We start from the raw sequence: 21,947 nt of genomic DNA, 5'->3' as shown, positions 1-21,947 counted from the left end.
GTATTATCAAATATCTACAGATAAGCGTTTCTTTATTTCACATCAATAAAGGGAACACACATTTCAACATTCCTTTCTGATATTACTGTTGACGGCCAAATCACATATTTGCATTACTGACTGACTTCAACCAGAATAAAAAGAGAGCTGCATTATGGTCTGAGAAGTTATGCTCAGCTTATGATGGAATCAGACAGATGGGAAACAAGATATTAAAAGCCACAAGGTGAGCAGACAAAGAAAAGAGACAGAATTTCAAAAGATTTTTTTTTCAAGATAGCACATCAAACAATCTATTACAATGAGTTCACTGAGTCAATCAATCACTTACATGCAAGTTCAACAAGTGTATATGAATAATAAAACTTTCCAGGTAACTGGAAAGAGGAAAAAATAACATTTTAATTATATTCTTTACTTTCTTCTCCCTCCAATTTTGTGTCTGCTTTCCTGCCATGTGTCTTAACAAGGCTTTGACTCTAAGCCAAGTTAATCTTTGCCCCCCTTCATTCTTTTTTCACTTTTTCTTAAAGTAGGCATGTAGACTGCCTTTTAGGAACTTTGAGACACAGGCATTTTACAGCAGCACAGACTACTTAATTTACACTGTACTACTGAACTAGATAGTATATTAACTAGTTAATTTTAACCTATAACTTTGTATAAAAAAATCATCCTGGAAAATTTCAGTGCCTTCTGTTGTCAAACGGTCTATAATCTTCCACTTTCACCTTTTCTGTACATCTGGTGACATGGAAAAGAGATTTTTACATAAGCAAAATTTGAACTTAAGATCACAATCCTCATTTGGTGTACACTAACAAAGCTCTCTTAAAATCACTGATCTCATGCTGGTATTTCCCTAGTGACTGATTTTACTGCTTTACATGTATTCCCCTTTCCATGTTGCAATAAAGAGTTTGACAGAAATAAATCAAGATTCAAGTTCGATTAATTTTGCTTTTGCAGTTACCCCCCATCGCCCTTCTCATTTGTATATTTGTATTGAAGCTGCTTCCATGGACATGCGTATGGGGTGATCCTCAGCTCTTGCTTCTTGAGTGGGTTTTTTCATTAGTATAAAAAACCCCATCAAAACCAAAAACCTCTATCTCTACCAAGAAAACCCCAGTCCAGTTGAAGTCTAATTACGTTTAACCACAAGGCTTAATGAGAGTAGAAGTAAGTTATTACTAGTATGCAATCACCTCGCTGCTGCCATAGGCATAGGTTTCACATTACATCCTAAGCATCGACCCAACTGCTTCAGGACGCGGCACCGCACCGCAATGAATGGTGCCGTTCTACCAGCTGTTTGGGCAGGCAACTGCGTTCCAAAGTCCTGCAAGAAGGAACTGGGCAGCAGGAACCACAGCCTTGCCAAGGGGCAAGAAAGTTGCCACAGTTCAAGGATGCCCATTTCCACAAGACACAGCCTTCCCAGGAGCTGTCAACAAATATCACTTTATGTCTGGGCGCTAAGGGACCCCCATCTAGCCTGGAGTTGAGAACACTGCAGAGGCTAAAAATCAGCTCAGGAGTGCCATACACCCATAGGCTGGGCAGACATCCCCACCTGCGGGTACACAGCAAAGCCAGCGCCCACAAAGGAGCAAGATTTTACAAATTCATCAGTGGTGTCCCTAAATCTGTGCCAGGCAGCAGGTCTGACCTTCTGAATTCACAACTGTTGTCCCATAATCCGTCTCCCCATAGTTCTTTCCCTCCCCTTCAAGAGCCAGGAGTACTGGAGCTGCTTTCAACCAGTGCTTTGCAGACCAGCAAATTCCAGGAATGACTTTGAAGAGGCCTGCAAAAGCTAATAAAAAAAGCAAGACTGCTATCACGTAGGCCAAGGCTTACTTTAGAAAATGTCTGTGGTCACGTTATGAACGCTGTGCTCTGGGCAAAAAGTGTTTTCTTCCCAGCGACGCTGATTTCTTTAAATGTGAACCTCCAGGAAGTGGATCATGAAATTCGCCCTTCCCAAAAGAAAACCCCTGGCATTGAAGCAGCAGCAAATGGTATAATCCCAGCCACAAATACGATCTTGTAAAGATAAAAACCAAATTTTTAATGACAAGTAACTACAATTTCAGAACAGGTCTCATATCAGGCCCTGTTTTATGGCCTTCCAACCAGACACTTAGGCAGGTATCCAACTCCGTGCCAGCAATCACACGCAGCTTGTGGGACTTGCTGATTGAAGTTAGCCACTTGATCAAACAACACACAGTAAATCACACAGTCACAGAAATGATGTGCTAGGAGATCCTTAATGAACTAGAAACAATAAAAAAAAAACAAAAAACAAAAAAAAAAAAACCAAGCAATGTGAAAAATAAAGGTAACATAGTTGGAAACCCCATCTTGACCACGGATTGTCAGAAGGCAAGAAAGCTAAAGAGAGCAAAACAGGCTTCAAAGCGCACAACTGTGTAGATACTCCTTTAGTGTGAAAATGGGAGCTGAAAACAACTTTTGCTTTATGAAAAAAATAAAGTTTAGACTATATAAATATAGAGAAACTGAGGCATCTTCAAAAACACAAGGCATTTGCGTAGCAGAGAACTGCCAACTCAGTTCAGTGCAATCCAACAACAAAAAGAACCGATCTACAAGTGATTTTTTTAATGAGCCATTTAGAGCTTATAGAAGACCAGAATGAACGCTTCTGTGCTTCCCACAGCTTGGAGATCATCTCCTCATTAAGATGAAATTATTATTAAGAGTGGCAAAGACTTGATGCAACTAACAGATGTAGGACTTGAAATTTCAAAAATACGTATTACTCAGCACACAGTTTGAAGAGAAACTAAATGTTAAACAGAAACTAAATGTTCGTCTCCATTTAAAAAAAACAAAAACAAAAAAAAACACAAAAAGAAACTATACACACGTATATGAATTGTAGGTGGAGGATCGCAAATAAAAATAGGGACCATTGAATCTATTGGACAGCACTGGCATGGAAGAGCCAAAAAAAAAAAAATTTCTTTTAAATGAGCTCCGGTTGAAGAAAGCAATACTTTTAAATGAAGAATAAATTACATTTTCATAATGAAAATTATATACTACTACGCTTTTTCTGAAAGTGTAAAGAAACATACTACTTCAGTCACTGAGAAATTCCTGTCTCAGCTTCATAATAACACAGGAACAGCTCTAAGGAACTCATCACTTGAAAAAAAAAAAAACGTTAACGACTTTTGTTAAAGATCTGTTAAAAAAACCCAAGAAACCAAGAACTCCAAAATTGGTCTGTACATGCTGTGCAAAATCTTGGTGCACGTACATACAAATCTTAATCATATGGTCCTATGCTATTTTTCTACCAAACATCTGACTCATTTAATTAGCAGGTACTTATTGAATATTTACTTTCAACTTACTCAGGAATACACAGCCCAAACACTTCACTGAATCTCCCTGAGAGTCCCTACCAGCCTTTATGCACATCATATGTTGTCCACATTGCACCTTCTGCCACCCCGAATTCCTATCAAAAGACATTTCCCTGAAACAAGGATGATTCATCTGCAAAATTTCAGATTTGCACTCCAAAGAACAAAGGCACCGAGTTTCTCAGGACGAAAATAAAAAAAAAATCCAAGCCCATCAACGTATTTTCCCATAACTTGTTGCTGGAAACAGATGAATCATCTTAACGGTAACTTTGAAACAAATCCCTTTTTGGCACTTCCATGACGTGGAAAATTCAGCCAAAACACTTAAAACTTTGGCAAAAATATAGAAAATAAAACCAGACTCTGATAACAGACATATCAGACAATCTTAAGTACAAATGACACTTCTAGAATCATTTCCTCAAGTCCCCATCTTTTCTGAAGAAAGAATACACATCCACTGAAATATTTAATGCATTACGCTCCACATTTTCATACAGCTTTAATAAGTCCAGGCAAAATTCAACTTGCGAAAAGTTTCCTTATACAGGTTTTTTTAATATTTTAACACATTTTCTTATATTATTCCTTAGTTACAGCCTTTCCCACCAAGAACCTATGCATTTAATATGAATTACAACTTATTTGTTTTTTAATTCTACGTAATGAGTTAGGTTGGTGGTTGGACTAGATGATCTTCAAGGTCCCTTCCAACCTAGACAATTCTATGATTCTCTGGTTGTATTTCATTGATTGTTTATAAGTTCTTAACAGTGGCTTCTATTCATGCAAAAAACTGCAAGCATACTTGCAAAACACAGAACAATTTGAGTTTAAAAACAGTAGCTAAATTTAATAGATGAGAATAAAAAGAGTAAAACATACAAATAAAATCCAGACAAACAGATTTTGCTCATATAAAAATTAATTACCTGTGAAGACAGGCATCAGAGTAGCTATGGCAATTTTTCTTATTATTCGTAATAGGGTATATCCTGAGGCTCCACTTGGATGCTACAGACACTTCATGAAGGATTCTATTGTTTTATTTAATCAGTAATAAGAATGCATTTCCATGCAAAGCTGCCAACATCCAAAGGAAGCTGCGTTAAGGCACTTTTCACTTTTGATGTTATGATTAGAAACAGTGCCATTTACAGTGAAAATATGCATCCAGCAAACCATTTACAGCACTCATCTTTTTGTCTCCACATTTATCAACATTAATACTTGCACACAAAAAAAGAATCTTAAGTATGTTTGTCTGCTCCTGACAATGTAATTTTCATCTTATCTGTGGATAACTGTCTTTCCACAAAAACAATGCTAATTTCAACAGCTTGTGGTGCGGCAGTGCAAGCAGGTAGACTTTTAGATTCCTCACCTGATACATAGGGGGGTACGTAGCCTTGTCTTTTCGGCTGGGTGAGAAATGTGCCAATATTCCACCACTACTAGTCCAGCCAAATCTCCTCTGGTCCTAACAGTACCATCTCAGCAGAACAACGGTGGCATTAGTTGGAACACTGAAAGATCTCTGGACGCTGCGCATCAAGTACTTACGTGCTAATGCTCTACAGGGATGACACAAGAAACAAACCCCTGCAGTTGAATGAAATGCTCGAAATAGGATGTTTTACAGTACACAAAATTGTATTTCTGTGCCTCTGCAGCACTAATGAAGACCTACCATTCCGTTGTGCACAATGCTTCTTCGAGTACTTTAACACAGATGCGGGTCACCTACTGAGCTGTTAAACAGCATACAAGTCAGAGAAAAATGGTGCAAAGCTCCACTGGATTTGAGAAATAAATGGCTTAGTATTACCAATGAGTCTGGAGTCCAAATATGGCACTTCTGCCTGATAACACATCTTGAATAGTGACAACAAATTTTCAAATGATTCTCTGAAGAAGGAAGTTTTCCCTCAATGGATCTACAAAAATATTTAAATAGTACCACAAAACACCAAAATGCTGTATTACAGAGTAAGCTTAAATGAAGATAGAAAATAACTTCACATAATTTTTTATCAGAGGAATATTGTATTACAAATATTCATTCCAAAGAAGGCAAAGCATTTTTACAAATAACTGAACTCTGACTTTTAGACAGAGTTTAATGGATACCTGGTTTTGAAGTCCTAAACAGAGTCTTACCACTTTTCTTTATAGCTTACACTATAACATAATACATAACTAACTAATTAGACCTCTGGTCTAATCATGTCACTTCTCCAAAAAGCTTACCATTTAATTTATGAGCCAGAAACAATCAATTGCTGAATAACAGAAACATGGAGAAACGGAGTCATGGTAGCAGAGCTCCATCAGACCAAAAAGAAGTCCTTAGTCCAAATTTGTTTCAGCATCATCCTTTACTTCACCTTTTTTATAAATGATAATCTACAGAGAAATTCCAATCAGAGCTGAGGCGATCAAACTAAACAGTGTTAAAACTTAGGTAGCGTTCCATCAGCATATCCAAAAATGACATATTTATTAAGGTTTATTAGAATTCCAGAGGCTCAACAGCACAGAGAAATCATTTTCTAACCTAAAAATTTTTCATGACATAAAACTGAAACTTCTTCCATCAAATTACAGCTCTTTACCATGCTATTTACATAAATAACTAGCACATAAGGTGTTGAAAGGCCCTATCCAAATTTGACCAATTTACAGAATGACTTCTAAAGGCTTCCATAAGTTTAGAGGGAGGGGTGAGCTTTTGGGGTACGCTAAAAGTGCTTATACTGCTACTAGTTGCTTAAATCATTCCCATTTCTTTTGAACTACCCTGGTTATCCTTCTTCTCCTAAGACTTAGCATGATCCCGAAATATGATCTGCGGATAATAAGCTACAACAAACATCTTGATTCCATTTCCAGAATTACACCCTTATTCAAAGGTCATCTAAATAATAAAGTCATTAAAAGAAATGTCTCGCTTTGTCTTCAAACTTTCTACGCTACCCACTCCAGATAGCCATTTTTATTTTTTCTATATATTAAAGGGGCATATTTTTTTTTTCTATCTCCTTCCTAGTCTTTCTCTAATTGATGACAGAGGTAGCTCAACACAGGAGAATGAAGCTGCAACGCACTCAGACTTAGTTTCATTAGCGCAAGGACAATAGTAGCAAAGACACAAAGGCACAGAATCGACTGTCAGACAGCAGCTCAAGAAGAAATTCCCTTGCAATCTGGGTACGAACTTTGTTTATAGGGTAAAGAAAGCCACTAAATAAATCTAAGATCCAGCTGGAGTACGATCTACCAACAGCTTTTTGCATAACTGATCATTAGAGATCACAACACAAATTCCACAGAGGCCAATACTAAATGGAGTTATTGTCATGTTAGTATGGTCTTCTGGGCTACTCAGTAAAATTGTGGCTACTTAAAACCCCGAGGGATAAACTCTGTTCTTAGTTATACTGATGTCCTCAATGGAAATTATCAAGAATAGGAGCCAGAAAAGTGTTCAATACACAGTATATATTTCAGGAAATGTTCACATTAATTCAGATTTTATTATCTTTCCATATCAGAGCTATACAGTAAAAAAGACAGCATTTCCACACAATACATACACAATTTTTTATCACGACAGAGATTAAGAATACAATGTTTTGCAAAGATGATGCTTTATAAGCCTGTAAAAAAGAACTGCTTATTCAAACCATATCCAAACCAAGACAACTAGCTGGCCTCCAAAATCACCAGCAGCAATACCCTCTAAAAAAAGCAGATCTTCTTTCTGTATTCAGCCAACTCGCAACTCTCAGTTACCAACCAGAGAAGAAACAGAATACAGTATTTGAGTTCCAAGATTGATATTTCTCACACAACTTACCACTCACTGTTCCTGGGATGCCGCATATATCCTACCGGCAGGATGGAATTGTTACCAGTTTCACCTATACTCAATAATTTGTAAAAGATACATCATGAAAGCCCTGAATAGAGAATCCTAAAAGCACCTTAAATAGATAAGCCTTAAACACAGTCGTCCTGGGAAAAAGTGATCCAGAAACAAAAACTAATTGTTTCTCAACTTCGCCATTATCTCAGTAAACTAACTGCCAAACTAAAGCACAAACATGGAATATAGAAAATTATTTATACCAATTTTCTAGGGTCCACTTAAAATTTGAGGATTGAGAGCTTGTTATGGCAAATACAAACTCAGTATAATATAGTAATCAGAAGCAGAGAACTGTCTGATGAGCAATCATATAATATAAACAATATTAACCACATAATCCTGTCTGTGGAATTGGGGGGGGGGCGGGGGGGGGGAAGAAAAAAAAACCACACTCCAAAATTGAAGAAATGTTAAATGTAAAATACTTCTTGCAGATTTTCAATCCAAGAGAAACCAACTTATTACAGTATCTGTTGGAGCCTGGTTGTAATTAAATACAGGAAGGATATTAAAACTTCCAAGAGATTTTTTTTAAGCCACAACAGAAGAAAAGGCACAATTGCATAATTGGAACCAAATCCAAAACCCACTTCCTTCTTATTTACTAGCATCATCTAAAGGACACTATTTAGATGCTGACGCTGGAAGGTCTGGAGCTGACAACTGTAAATCATCTAAAAGTCAAAAATTTCAAAGGAATTGTATGACATGGGTTAAAAGTTTATAGATGAGAGATATAGAAAGTTAGTGCTCACTGCAAAACCACATCCTAGCGGTCACCGTATCTCTCTTGTCAATAAAGTCCTAGAATTCTGTTTTGTTGTGGGGAAATATACCCTCTTTGGTAGTAATAAGCTGCTATAAAGCTATAGGGCAAAAATGCTCGATAAAAAGATATTTTCTTTCAAATTCTGTATAAGATACGCTAAAAATAACACTTCTTTAGCAAACAGGATTCCACTTATCATTTGGTTCTACATGGACATGTTAAATAGTAAACAAACTTGCCAGATAGTGGGATATTTCTTTAAAAAGCTTCAGGTATTTTCATTGGCAGTTGAATTCAGTTCAATGCTCTTTGTCATTAGCATATCTTTGCAGGAAATTAATATCAAAAGCACCTTCCCTCCCTCTCTTCCCTCCCCCCCCCCCCCCCCAATAAAAGAAAAGAACTGTTCCATTTCTATAAGGCACCCAGTAAAATGATAGCACAGACATAAATGGACATGTACACGCTAGGTTTTTCGCTATAAAATAGGCCAAGCATTTTGCAGGGATTTCCAATTATTTAAGCGCTTTAACTCCTGGGGTTGTTTTTTTTTCTCTTTCTGACATAGTCAAAGTCAACAACACTGCTCAGTGAAGAGATATGTATAGTCCACCTTCACAATTCTCAGTTCAGAGGAAGGGATGGACAAAAGGTGCGAGTATGCTGTTATATTAGCTCAGTGCATGAAATACTGAAAAAAGCCAAAAGTTTCATACAGGTCTCTGCTGTCGTAACACTATTAATAGGAAGACAGTTCAGTAACGCTTTTGTTTTACACACAGAAAATAGGACTCCTTTTTAACTCATTAAAACCTACTACACTCCAGTGAAACTCACACTGAAGGAAAAGTTATCACGACACATCTGTTTGACCTCTAGATCCTACCATTAATCAACTGCAAGAAGAACCTAACAAACTAAAAGTCTACAACTTTAAGTTCCTTATTGTCTTGGCAGCATCCGTGAGAGACTTCAAAAGGTCATACTTTTTAAACATTCATCACACGAGGAAGAGCTAGCTTTAGATATCTCAGCTTGGTATGTAAAATCATAATCCCTTTGAAAGCACGGATCTTTCAAGAACCTGATTGTATCACAGTAATTGTCTAACTTACCTTTTTAAAAAAACATTACCAACAGAAATACTGAGAGAGCAAATTTTTTTTTACATTAATTTTTAGATTTGTGGTCCTCTTTCTTAGTACGTTCACCCTTAAAGACTTACAAGTAACCACCAGTTTTGCAAAAAGAAAGAAAACAAAACCAGGGAAGCTAGATGTACTCAAAGAGATTCAGCTGTCAGTTATGTTCTTCATTCATTTTAACAAGTCTTTTAATGGGATCAATCACATGGGTTTATTTCTGGCACCCTAGCATCTCATCCATAAGTATTTCTCCCAATATAATAAGTGTTCTCATTACAGTCATGGGCTAACACCATAAGGTTAATTTGGACTGAAGTAATAGGGTTATCTAAAACAAAACAGCTGTTTTCTGAATAACAACTTTTACACATACTCTATTCCAAAATATCAACTTATTTCAGTTTAATTTACCCAACACTGAAGTAAATAAAAACAGTTCTTTTGCATTAGGAGTGTGCATGTATGGAATTACTTCTTAATACCTTTTAGATGACTATAATTTGATAACAAGCATGCAATGAATTAGTATTTTTAAAAAGCACTAAATTATCCCTTCACCATTTGGTACTTCTTCAGCTAAGCATGTAGAAATCAAACACCACATATCATGCTTTGCTCACTAACATCGAGTCTTCATTCCCTTTCTGGTGTATGCCACTGAGTAGCCTGAAGGATGACAATGTGGAACTTCAGATGGAAATTTTGCAATGTGAGAACACTTTCGTGCATAGCCAAAGTTTTCCTAACCAAGGAAAAAGAATCTAGAGACGAATGAGGCAACTAAATAAAGGTGAAATAAAAAAGAGAATTTCAGCAACACCTAATTAACTCCTGTTATTTTCAGCATTTGATAAAATATCAAACAATAATCAAGAATGCTCCACTACAAAAAGCACAAAGACAGTGGAACAAGGAATCAAAAATAACAGAATGTCTCTGGAAATTCCTAGAAATTACTGGAAGTCCTTTTAAATAAAATTAGAAATGAAAAAGATCAAACAGAAGCTGCCATTCTATAAAACACTATCAGATACATTAAACAAAAAAATACTTCTGTATATATACAATTTATTTAGCAAGAGTTTAACATACATTTAAATGTTTAGAAATGTTTAAAAAAATAACTGCTTATTACATTTTGTCAAACACAGACACCGCATTTACAAATACGCGTAAGTATGATGAAGAATTCAGTCCTTAGACACATTTCTGAAACAAATGAAAAATTCTTTGTTGATTTAAGCAAGGCCTTCCCCTCCTTTCCAGATCTGATTTCAGCAGGTATTAAAACAAGAGCAGTATGTGTTAAAACAAGAGCAACCTCAATCATTAGTCTCAATCATTATTATCAAACAGTGATATAGGTGGGAAGGAACCTTTGGAGGTCATATGGTTCGACCTCCTGCTCACACCAGGGCCAACTTGTTGGACAATGGGCACCGTATCACCTCTCAACTGTACTGACAGGTATAATGTGAAGAAATGTAAAATCGAATAAAGACAAAAATAACAGAGCACTGCAGTAGCTTTGTTTCGTACTGCATACAGTTTTGGAGTACATTTTAAAACATACACAAAAATTCCTATACACCATGTGCCCTGTTGCTACCAGCAGGTATCTACACCAGCAAGACAAGGTATCATCCGATCATGCGTAGCTCATACCAACATCACTTCCTTCTTGTGAAGTATAAATGATTGCACCAGTGGTGCTTAAATGTTCAAGGGCAAACCAAAGTTCTCATTATTCATGGTATAGGGTACACCTTTCATAATCAAAACATCTCTGTCTTTACAATTTTCATGAGATTTCACTTTAATCAGTGAGCACTTCTCAGCGCCTAGAGAAAATGCTGCATCTCCAGGCTTACTTTATTCTTTAATTCCCAGAGCCAAAAGGCAGACTTCCCGGATTAGATTACTTTATACTTGAGTCATACTCAATTACTCTGGATGATTTTATGCAAGTCACTCAATCACGCTGGTGGTAATATTACCCAGCGCCAAGGCCTCCCTTCCAACAGCAGTTTCGCCATTTATGCTTATCTCAAATTATCTCCGACAACTGTTACTTACAATCTCAGTGATATTATAAACCTTGATTAACCCACGTTTTCAAAGACCATGGAGGTCCTCTGTAAAAACTGAAAACCAAATGTAATGCAGTAGTAACTATAACGATGTCACATAAAACGGTCACTGCCAGAGTGGCAGAATAAGAAAGCTGTCACTAATGCCATTATTGTCATTATTATTGTTGTCATTAGTTGCACTAACTAATTTGCATTGATTTATGTCAAAATGGTATTCTTAGGTTCAAACACCTACACAAGGAAAAGCAATTCTTTTAAAACTCCTACCTGAGATGACAAGAGGTTACAGTCGATGTGCAGTCCTTTCCCCGTCTTATACCTCTGAAGTAAACCAGCCATAATTGCTCCATACGTATACAACCCAGTAGCAAGATCTGTCATGGCCACTCCTGGTCTAACTGGCTCACCACCCTAGAGAAAAAGCAGAAAACGCCACAAAATAAAACAAAACTAAAGAAAACAAAGAAGGAAACAAGAAGAGGCAAAACGCTACTTTTTGTTATAGCACATTCTACACAACTCATCTGAAAAAGTGTTTACAGGTTTCTGGTTTTCAAACTGCAAGAAATAAGAGTACGTTTGAGTGAACGGAAGCGTAAGAACCACCACTAGCAGTTTGCAGATTCTTGCAGCACCTACACAATTCTGTAACTTCGTGACGCTGCAGACTGCAAATGGTGAATTATTTGCTTCGCTACTTTTTGCCCTAATAGCACAAGGCTTCAACTCGCCAACGCAAAAAGGAAAGAGATACTGTTAGAGACAAAAAAATCCAGTGAAAACTGAATTTCATTATGCCTGGAAGCCAAAGGTCTCAAGGATTTCCACAGCTCGCTGACACGGGTGCATGCCTGTTTAAAAGACAGGACCCTATTGCTTTTTTATTCCCACTCTCTTTTTCTCTTTCCTCTCCTGGACCTCCCCCAGCCAAATCTCAGTTTTGTATTTTCCAGTACACGCACCCCAGGCTTCCAGTGAGAAAACAAAAACAACTTTGTTACGTTCACTCATGTGCACATTACACCAGCAAAAACATACAAATTCTTGATCTCCTGACCAAAAATCACTGTAAAGTTGTTGGTTCGAATATTCTTTTTCAGTACGTCGTTTTTTTCCGGCATCAAGGGAAGAATCTTCATTTCACATCAGAACTTCCCTTATCGTTGGCCCCTCTCCAATCAATGACAAAATGAACTTCTAATTTCCGTCAAAGTAGGCTTTTATCATACAAGCTTAGAAGCGCTTCTTCTGAGACATTCTCCCATTTCCTACTCTGAAAAGCTCGAGGTTGGATGCTCGGATTCTGAACAGTCACTGCTTGCCTTGAAGTCCAGTCCACAGATAGCAGCGCAAAGCTAATGAGATCGTTTCAATACTTAAGTAAGCCTATCATAAGCCAATTTAAAATCAGTATAATTGATAAAAAAACAACCATTTGTCAAAGTTCCCATAAACGCCTTTAAACTAATCTAGCATAAATTCAATAAAATTGAATTTACAGAATTACTTCAATTAGTCATGTCTAAACTGCTAAGTGTAATCATACTTTAAGACTGGAAGAGGGTTACGTTTACTAAGAATTATTAAAAAAAACTGTGTCTTGGCTTCATGTAAAAAATTTATAACTTATCTTCACCATGTTTTTTTTTCTTTTGCACTCCAACAGAATCCACGTAAGTCTGATATCAAATAATATATAAATTAAAAATTATTTTAAGAAAAAGAACATAATATTGCATTATCAATTGCATTAATAGGTCAATTTGGGATAAAAGACTGTAGTAAAATATTTTGTATACAGGATGGAAAAGGCTGCTATTTTATTCATATCATAAACGTGACTAACAAAATTATAAAATCTGTATCAAATATGACAAAATTTAAAAATAAAAATCTCAGTTACTGTCATTCAAACTGCAGTCAGATTAGAAGGATTAGTCTGTGACTACCTATAGCCTAGATATTAAGGATTACGTATAAACTATACATTCTTAAGGGGAACACTGCTTTAGGAAGTACTTCTTTTTTGAAGAATCTCTTATTTTTCACTTCTCCACACTCTACACTAAGCTACTTCAGCTTCCCAAAGGGAAGGACAACGCAAAAGTTCCATCCATTCACCACTGTCCTTGTACCCAACTCGGGGGGGGAAACGGGAAGGGAAATTCTTCATTTTTATACACATAGGCCTACTGAGAAAACTAATTAGCACATGAGAAGGTTTTTGTTCCTCAGACCTATCACTGAGAAATACAAATGAAAAAAAAATAACATTTCCTCTGTATTATCTGCTGCAAGTTCTCAGTTTGTTAATTTTTCCTTTCTTCATTACAGCCAAGACACCGGGGTGAGAAGAAATCAAAAAAGCCAAGATTTTGCAAACAGATGTGCGGCAACATTCTTAGTCTGAAAACACTTCCCACTCTTTTCAAAGTGTTACTAGTTTCACCCTTGATGGAGAAAACTATGCTTTGAAGATATAAAAATCAGGACTATATTCATAGATCATTGCATATGGATTTGTCTTCTCAAGCCTTGATTCCAGCACTTTTCTCATCAAGTACTAAACTACCTAATGTTTTAAAGCAAACACTTCTTTTCCCTCAGTAAAAAGTTAAGCTTTATTTCTACAAATAGCTTCACAATTTCCCATTACAGAACACTCCTACATCTGAGAAGTCAAACTACTAGCACTATACCGCTACCTTATTTTTAACACATTGGTTTTACTTCATGCTAACACTCCGCGACCTATAATTCTGCAGCAGTCCAAGCAATTTCTACTCTTCCTTGGTCTTTCTGCCAAGATCTGTGAGTAGCTGCCATTTTTCACCCTTTAATCTGCTTCTAATGTCCACCTGTGCCATAAACCAGCCGTTCTGTGACAGGACGCGTGGCTGTAAGACCTGTGAAATGGATTCATTCAGGTTTTCATCTCTATCCTGCAGAACAAGGGATATCAAGCTGCTTTATATGGAAGGATGAGGTTTTCAAAAGACAGGTTGACATAGTGCTTCGAGACACGGTTTAGTAACGTGGGGGGGCTTTTTGTATGGTTTTCTTTTGTTTTTTTTATCAGAGTTAGGTTGATGGTTGGACTAGATGATCTTAAAGGTCCCTTCCAACCTAAACAATCCTGTGATTCTATGAAATACCTTCCTTTAGATGGAGCTTCTGACAGCGCAGCAGTATTTTTGTGTAGCTAATGTTATACTAGTTCCTTGAGCAAAGGGTCTATACAGTATGTTTTATTCAAGCAAATTATTTTAAAAGTAACAAACACCGCCGACACCACCCCTGCCAGGCAAAAGTGACATTATTCTTCTGGTAGAAGGACAAAACGTAGCCCTAGTCCAGGAGAAAACGCTTTAAGAAAAAAAAGAAAAAAGCTTCTATCTAGGCTCCAGGGTTGGGTTGAACCCTAGTCAGGGATAGCACCAGGACGTGCCCTTCGCTTATTTGCAAAGATGAAGACTCACTCCAGTAGACCAGAACTTTTCTTCTGTTCCTGCGCTTTGCTATTGTTCAATCTCACCACCAGTTTACACTTCTACTCCCAATGTTTGCTAAATTCCTTACAATTTGTCAACACGTTCTAGCCCAGAGATAGCCACAACACATTTTGGAAGCTTCCCTTCCTGAGTCTTTTTTTTTTTTTTTTTCCCCTTTGACATAGCTTCTCTTCCCAAATTTACATCAGTAATACAAAAACGATCCATTAAAAATGGAAATTGTTCTGAAATGACACGCTCAATAAAAGTATTCTCAGTCTAGTAGTCTTTATAGATGGGAAAGAGCTGCTGAAGCTAATATGAACCAGCAAGGGCTGTATTTTTCAACAGCTTTAAGCTATACACCATGTGTACTCTTTTGTTGCAGTTTGTTTTTAAGCTGAAGAATGGCCCCTCTGGTACTGTAGATCCCAATCGTGTCTTGCTGTCTCATGGTCAGTAAAACAAAAATCTTTCTTCAGCAAGAAAGAATGCACCACCATAAAGACACCCCGAATATTGAAAACCGTGTGCAATAATCCACTTGGAGATGGAAGAGGATTTGTATCCAAATTGGGTTTTATTTAATTAATTTAAAGTTATTGCCTTAATGAGTCATAGAAATTTTCATCAAAGGGCTATTCATCTGGCACTGATGTATCTGAGTACATTAAGTAACAGCTTTCTATTCATCAAATATGAAACTTGAATGCGTTGTTTAACCAGGAAATACCTATAAATTATGTCATGCAGGAAAATAAAAGTGTCATCAGCGTAAACTTTTTCCTTTTAGCATATTTTAATTTATGTAAAGAAAAACTGAATGTGGCCTGAAGCACCATTCAAAATGTATTTGTGGTACAGATTTAAACAAAACAGATTCCCCTCTATTGCTTGTAAATTTTCATAAACACACTGGAATTTCACATTCCACAGGTGCCATACATTTCTAATACAGAGGTAATCAAGTACATGTGTAAGAGCTTGAATTCCATGCAGGTTTCCATGCACATGAAAACATGGTTTAAAGAAAGCATTCTGCTCTGCGCTGAATGTGTTCCGTTTTGTAGAATCAACAAAAACACCACTAGCGCAAATGCAGTCATTTGTGCCCAACTTTGCAGAAGTTATAGTTTGATTTCAAGGTTCAGAACTCTACTGAGAAGCATTTCAAAGTAATCAGCATTAAGTCATCTCAGTAACAACTATTTCCAGCAAAAAAAGAAAAAGGAAGCCATTCAGAATTTCTTTATGCAGGAATCTTCTCTCAGATCGTAAAAATCAGATTTATAAAGCCTATGATCTTGTCTCCCTTTCAAGAGTTTTATACTGGTTTTTTTCACAGTATAAAATGTGATATTATTGTGTCTCTTTCCTGCATTCCACATTTGTATTACACTATCTTTGTCTCCTTAATAAAAAGATAACTTGGATAAAACACACACATTTTAGTCAGAAACTTTCGTCTCTTCCACTGTGATCTCTTTACTGCCTCAAAAATGACAGTGTTACACGAAATATAAAGTATTGAAGAAAATGAATGTTACATATGCAACAAACTTAACGAAGGCTTAAGTTTTGCTCAAAATTCTGTGCTAGTAATATACCGATTTCATGGCTTAGCATTAAGACCTTCCTGACTGGAGGCATGGCCTCAGAGCCAATAAAGTTATGCGATCTGCAACAGTAAGGTGCTTTCTGAGGTATTAAATCAGTAAACCAGATGTTTGGAACAAACTAAAACTGACAATTTGGCATTTCTCTAAGCGAAAATGGAATATATATTGCTATTAGTTCTATCCATTTCAAAAATGTCAGACACATGACATAATTTTCACTGAATTTCACTGAATTTTTAGAGTTGGAAGGGACCATAAAGATCATCTAGTCCAACCCCCCTGCTGAAGCAGGATTGCCCAGAGCATGTCAGAGCATGTTACTCAGGACTGCATCCAGGCGGGTCTTGAAAACCTCCAAAGAAGGGGACTCCACACCCTCCCTGGGCAGCCTGTTCCAGGGCTCTGGCACCCTCACCGTGAAGAAGTTTCTTCTCATATTTGAGTGGAACCTCCTATGTTCCAACTTGTGCCCGTTGCCCCTCGTCCTCTCACTGGCAACCACTGAATCCTGAATTTTAGAATCCTATTATTAAAATGCTTTGTGAGGAACTGTAAGTATTTATTAACATACCTCCAAATCCAGCACCTCAGTGCTGTATGTAGATGATTTATTGCTGCTGTTCAAATTCATTACAATTCGTCTACTGCATCAGCTGACAACTTCTAAGACCATCCTGCAAGCACATCCAGTGGCTCGTTTACTGAAGGGAAGTTTCCACCGAGCATTGTTATACTGATGATATTATGCTGATTATCTATAGCTACCAAAATGCACTACAAAACCAATGTCATCTGTTATAACTTTTCTATTTTTTTTTATTTTTTTTTCCCAGTTCGTAAGACTGGCATTTTCAATCTCATTTAAGAAAAAGAAAACCCATACCCTAGTCTACTAGGGTATGCTTCAAATGACCATGTTACTTTTAGTATATGAACTCCAACAAATAATTCAAGGTTTAATAAAGGTAAACAGCATGAAAAAGTGAGGAAGATTCTCTTCTCTTCTTTACTTTGGCCACTTTCCTACATGCTGACTCAAACAAGGTTTTCTACTTTTTTCAGAGCTAGTCTTGTGGAATTTTAAACACAACCAAGTCACATGAGCATAAGTGCAGAACATGGAAGATTTAAAATAACAATGTATTAATAGTAAAAGTAACTTTCAAACAAACATACAATATGATTTTAAAGCCACTTGAGTAAACTTTCACTAAAACAGCAGAAGGCACATTTTCTTCTTTGGAGCCACTGACCACTTAAGTATTTGAAACAGAACTGTCCCTCTATACTTCAGAAAATGTTTTGAGTAACTGATGAAATAATATATGACCAACTTCAAATAAAGAAAAATAAGAAGCGAGTTTTAGCATGTTTATTTTAATCATGCAAGAGAAGGACCAAGTTTGAATGAATTGTTAAAAGCCCCCAGTGAATAGATGGAAGCGTTACTAACAATGATTAAATGATTCCTATGATTACATTGCCTCAAGTCCTGGTGAGGTGATGCAAACATCTGGATTTCCAGCATAGATCTTAACGCAATCTTTTAATAAAATCCATCTTCATAATGGCCACTGAGGAATATTACTCTTATAATACAACTTACATGCAATTATTTAGTATAACACTTGGATTTTCTGCCATTCACGTATCATTGAAAAGCTTACAAGAGTCCTGTTTTTTCAATTTTTCAACATATTTTCGTTTATTCATGTGATACTAGCAACATTTGCCCCTGTTTATACTCCCATTTAATTTTGTTTGGTATATTTTGAGACATGCATGAAGTTTCTGGCACTGTACTGGAAGTATTAACCTTCACTCTATACGCACCAGGGTCACAACGCAGAAATTACTTACGCTACAGTTACTGCGATCAACCATTGCTTAGTGTATCTGTGCATTACACATTTGAAGAGAAGTACCTTTAAGGACTGCACTCAACTCCATGGCTTCTCATGTTCTGAGATGGGACATCCGATGTGTATGCATCATTAACATGACAGCAAGGGGCAGGCAGTCTTAGGACACTAGGCACAAGATGTTTCAGCATCCTCAGTCAAACAATGCTTCACCATTTTTATTTTGGGTTTTTCTTTTTAATACAGAAAGGAGGACTCTGGTAACAATAATTGCCACAAGCACACAGTTCTGATGTTTGCCATTGGTTTTGGCAGAAAACAAGTCTGTTGGCAGAATATCAATCCTACAGTAGAGTTATGTCCAGATCATGCATGGTTAGCGTTCAACAACCTACTCAAACATGAACATCTAAATAGAGAAACTTGATTAATTCCTTGTTTATCCAGGGCATGCAAGTTTCATACTCTAACGATCTACACTACTGCTTCCAGAGTATCAGGAGCATCAACACAGAAGACCATTTAGTGTTTATGATGCACAGAACAGGCTTGTAACACCACCTCACTTGGGAAGTGACATTTGGAGACCACATTCCCCACATCTGTAGGTGCTTCAAGACAGATGAAGTAAATGCCTATCTGACCAGCATTTTTCTGAGGTGAAGACACACATTCTATGTATCCCCAGAATCCAGATACTAAACTACTTCTGTCATGCTTCCTGCACCACTGCAGCTACCAAAGGTCTGGAATATCAGTGGGAATAGCAACACATAAAGCTCTTCTAGAGCCACAAATGGCATCTCTCTTCTTATTTTCAGGCAGGATGATGGAAAAGAGAGTTTGTCAGAGTTATCTGCATGGCTTCACAATTTCCTCTTTTTTTAAGAGGGACTATCAACAACCAAGCATGGGTGAGACTTCCTACACATTTGTACAGTTCCATCACCCTGGTGTGAACTATGTGTCTATTACAGCTCTTGAAGTGACTACATGTGGCCATTAACAGGTTAGCGTAAATTGTCAGTTTATTCACGGGAGATTTAGGATATCATTTTCCTTCCATTTTCTGTCTCTCAAGTATTGGCTTTGTAAGTCTGGAGTGAGATACCCAAAGCACAAAAGCACTATGATCTTCCTAGATTTACAGAGTTAAGACCTCTTGTTGGACTCAGGAGGGGCATGCATACCACAGGTGTTAGCACAGGCTAACTTGCTCCGAGCAGCATCAAGTTTTAGTATAGGGCACAAAAATTCTATTAAATGTGTAAGTTGAGCACCATACCTCATGCCCTGTGATATGCATGAGACCAGAAACAGCAGCTGCAATGGAGTCATATCCACCTCTCTGAACCATTGGACCAGTCTGACCATAGCCTAAAACAGAATGTGAACAATTAGTAATTCAATCAAGGACAAGTACAACATAAGCACATATTATTATTTTAGTACAGAAAGGAATCAACTAGTATTTCTCAACAGCTTTTGGTCACAAGTTGTCCAGATTGTACAGCCAATGAATGCTATTGCATTCTATTTATTCCTGCACATTTTTAAGAGTAAACTGTTGTATTTATCCTGGGCGGGTTGATGATGTGCTTGATCTTAATTTCAGACAGATTCCTGGCCCTGCTATGTTTCGTTCACTTTAGATAGAATTCCTTTTTGAATTTGCTGGGTCAGCTGAGGATTCAAATGTCATTTCAGAAGCCCTGTGGTATCTCTACAGGCCTCCAACTTCTGTCCAACAGGGCCCATGTTATACCTCCACTCTCCACTTTCAAGATAAAAATATCTTGAATACAACAAAAAATACTAAAATCATGACACTACAGTTTAGACACATGAATTGTTCCCCCCTTATTTCTCTTACTTTATTCCACATCTAAACAGAGCTACCTTCAAAATCAAACACTATTTACAACAGAAGGCAAGGCTGTCCCTTTAGCAAGTACACACATTCTGTTTGCCAGGAGTTAGCAACAATGAAATGCAAAATAAATAAAAAAACTTTTCTAGAACTACATAAATAGAGGTTTGTCCAGCTATAGAATTAACAGCTGTAGCCAGAAGGATGCTCTCTTGTTTTTTTCTGCTTTAACTCATCATATTCTTCTAACAACAACCACAATACCTTCCAGTTGAGGAGATCTTGCAGGATCAACTGAAGAGGTAACAAATCCAGACACCAATCCTATTCCCCTGCCAGGGACTACTGCTGTCAATCACAGTATAACCTAATAATTTAGGGGTGAAATTGGAGGCAGTTAAACCATTGGGCCTGTACAATGTAATGACCTTAAGTGGTCAAAGAGCCAAGTCTGGTTTTCTTTTATGGAGCCAGTGACCACTAACACAGAGGGGAGAAGTCAACAGAGAAGGAGCAACACATTTGATTGCTATTATTAGAACTAACAGAACCCGTCAGAGCCCTTAAGAATCAGATTTAAGAGTCTCTCCTCCTCAAATATGTAGTGTAATTCAAAAGCTATTCTCATGCTTTCTTGTCCCTTTTCAGTTATCTCTAGGAGAAATTCCCTAATTACAGGAGCACACAGGATATATTTGTCACACAAAAGTTTCCTAGTTTGGTTGGCAATTTTTAGGCAATGTTTCTATATTGCAAGGACAGTATTAAAATAAAAATATATCAACATATTCTGCAATATAAAACTTCCTGAATATCCTAAGTTCCTTTTAATGATTCTCCTGAAATAATCTTTTCTATACCCAGACAGTCTGTTTGGTAGACGTGACAGTCTAAACATTGGCTTTGTTGATTACAGCACACAATTAAAAACCATTACTCATTGGGATAATCTTCCTCTGTTCCTCCACTTGGACCAATGTTGTTATGTACAAGCTTCATAAAAGTCTTCTAATATACAGTGCAACAGAATAACGATCACTTCAAACCGGAGCTAAAGCACTTTGTTTCTCCAATTAATATTTAGTAAATCATACCAAGCAAAACAATATCCACTAGCCATATTGATTTCCCTATTATTTCACAAATTATCTTCATTGTCTGATATCTTCCTGGAGACAGCAGATCCACATTGTGCAAAGGTGAGGAGGAATTCAAGTTCTACACTCAGTGTTACAGGGAATACGAGGGTACTTCAGCCAGCACATTGACATTGTCAATGTAGCATCAAAAGAAGGATTTCGGAAGAAAGGATTCACCATTTTTCTTATGGTCAGTTCTGTATATTATTGACTAGTCACAGGAGAGAAATAAAAAAAAAAAAAAACACCCTACTAGTTTACCCGCTTGTATTTGAAATCATGTCTCTGACAACTGCTGACTCTGAGACCCTCAAGAGCAACTGGTGACATTTCCTTCCATACACACACACGTTTACAGAAAACAACAGCCTTTTCATTTTCAAACATAACAGGATTAGGAAATAAAATATGGTGGATGCACCCAAAAAAGCTCTGAAGGGCTCTAACCGGGCATATACCCTTAGCTCATTGGAATGAACTGTAGCATTAAAACCATTTAAATGTGTGGGGCCACTTCAAAAACAAAATCTTGCTCAATAAAAAATAAAATACCCAAAACAAGTTAAATTGAATAGTGAAAAGCATATTGAATTAAGTGAGAAATTATGTACTGGCCTCAAT

The 21,947-nt window shown here is 37.0% G+C and overlaps 1 protein-coding gene across 1 annotated transcript in view; it reads right to left on the bottom strand.

Annotated features, from left to right (window-relative positions):
• The window catches only part of SUGCT (succinyl-CoA:glutarate-CoA transferase), a 347,492-nt gene that overhangs the window by 284,148 nt on the left and 41,397 nt on the right, over positions 1–21,947 (bottom strand). Inside the window, exons 7-8 of the mRNA XM_074146556.1 lie at positions 19,603–19,694; positions 11,613–11,756 (exon numbers count right to left, since the gene is read on the bottom strand). Of these exons, the coding sequence (XP_074002657.1) occupies positions 11,613–11,756; positions 19,603–19,694 (236 nt within the window). The remainder of the gene's footprint in view (positions 1–11,612; positions 11,757–19,602; positions 19,695–21,947) is intronic.

The sequence above is a fragment of the Numenius arquata genome, chromosome 4 (genome assembly GCF_964106895.1).
Source record: "Numenius arquata chromosome 4, bNumArq3.hap1.1, whole genome shotgun sequence".
Taxonomy (NCBI): domain Eukaryota; kingdom Metazoa; phylum Chordata; class Aves; order Charadriiformes; family Scolopacidae; genus Numenius; species Numenius arquata.
This window is presented reverse-complemented; position numbering and strand designations above follow the sequence as displayed.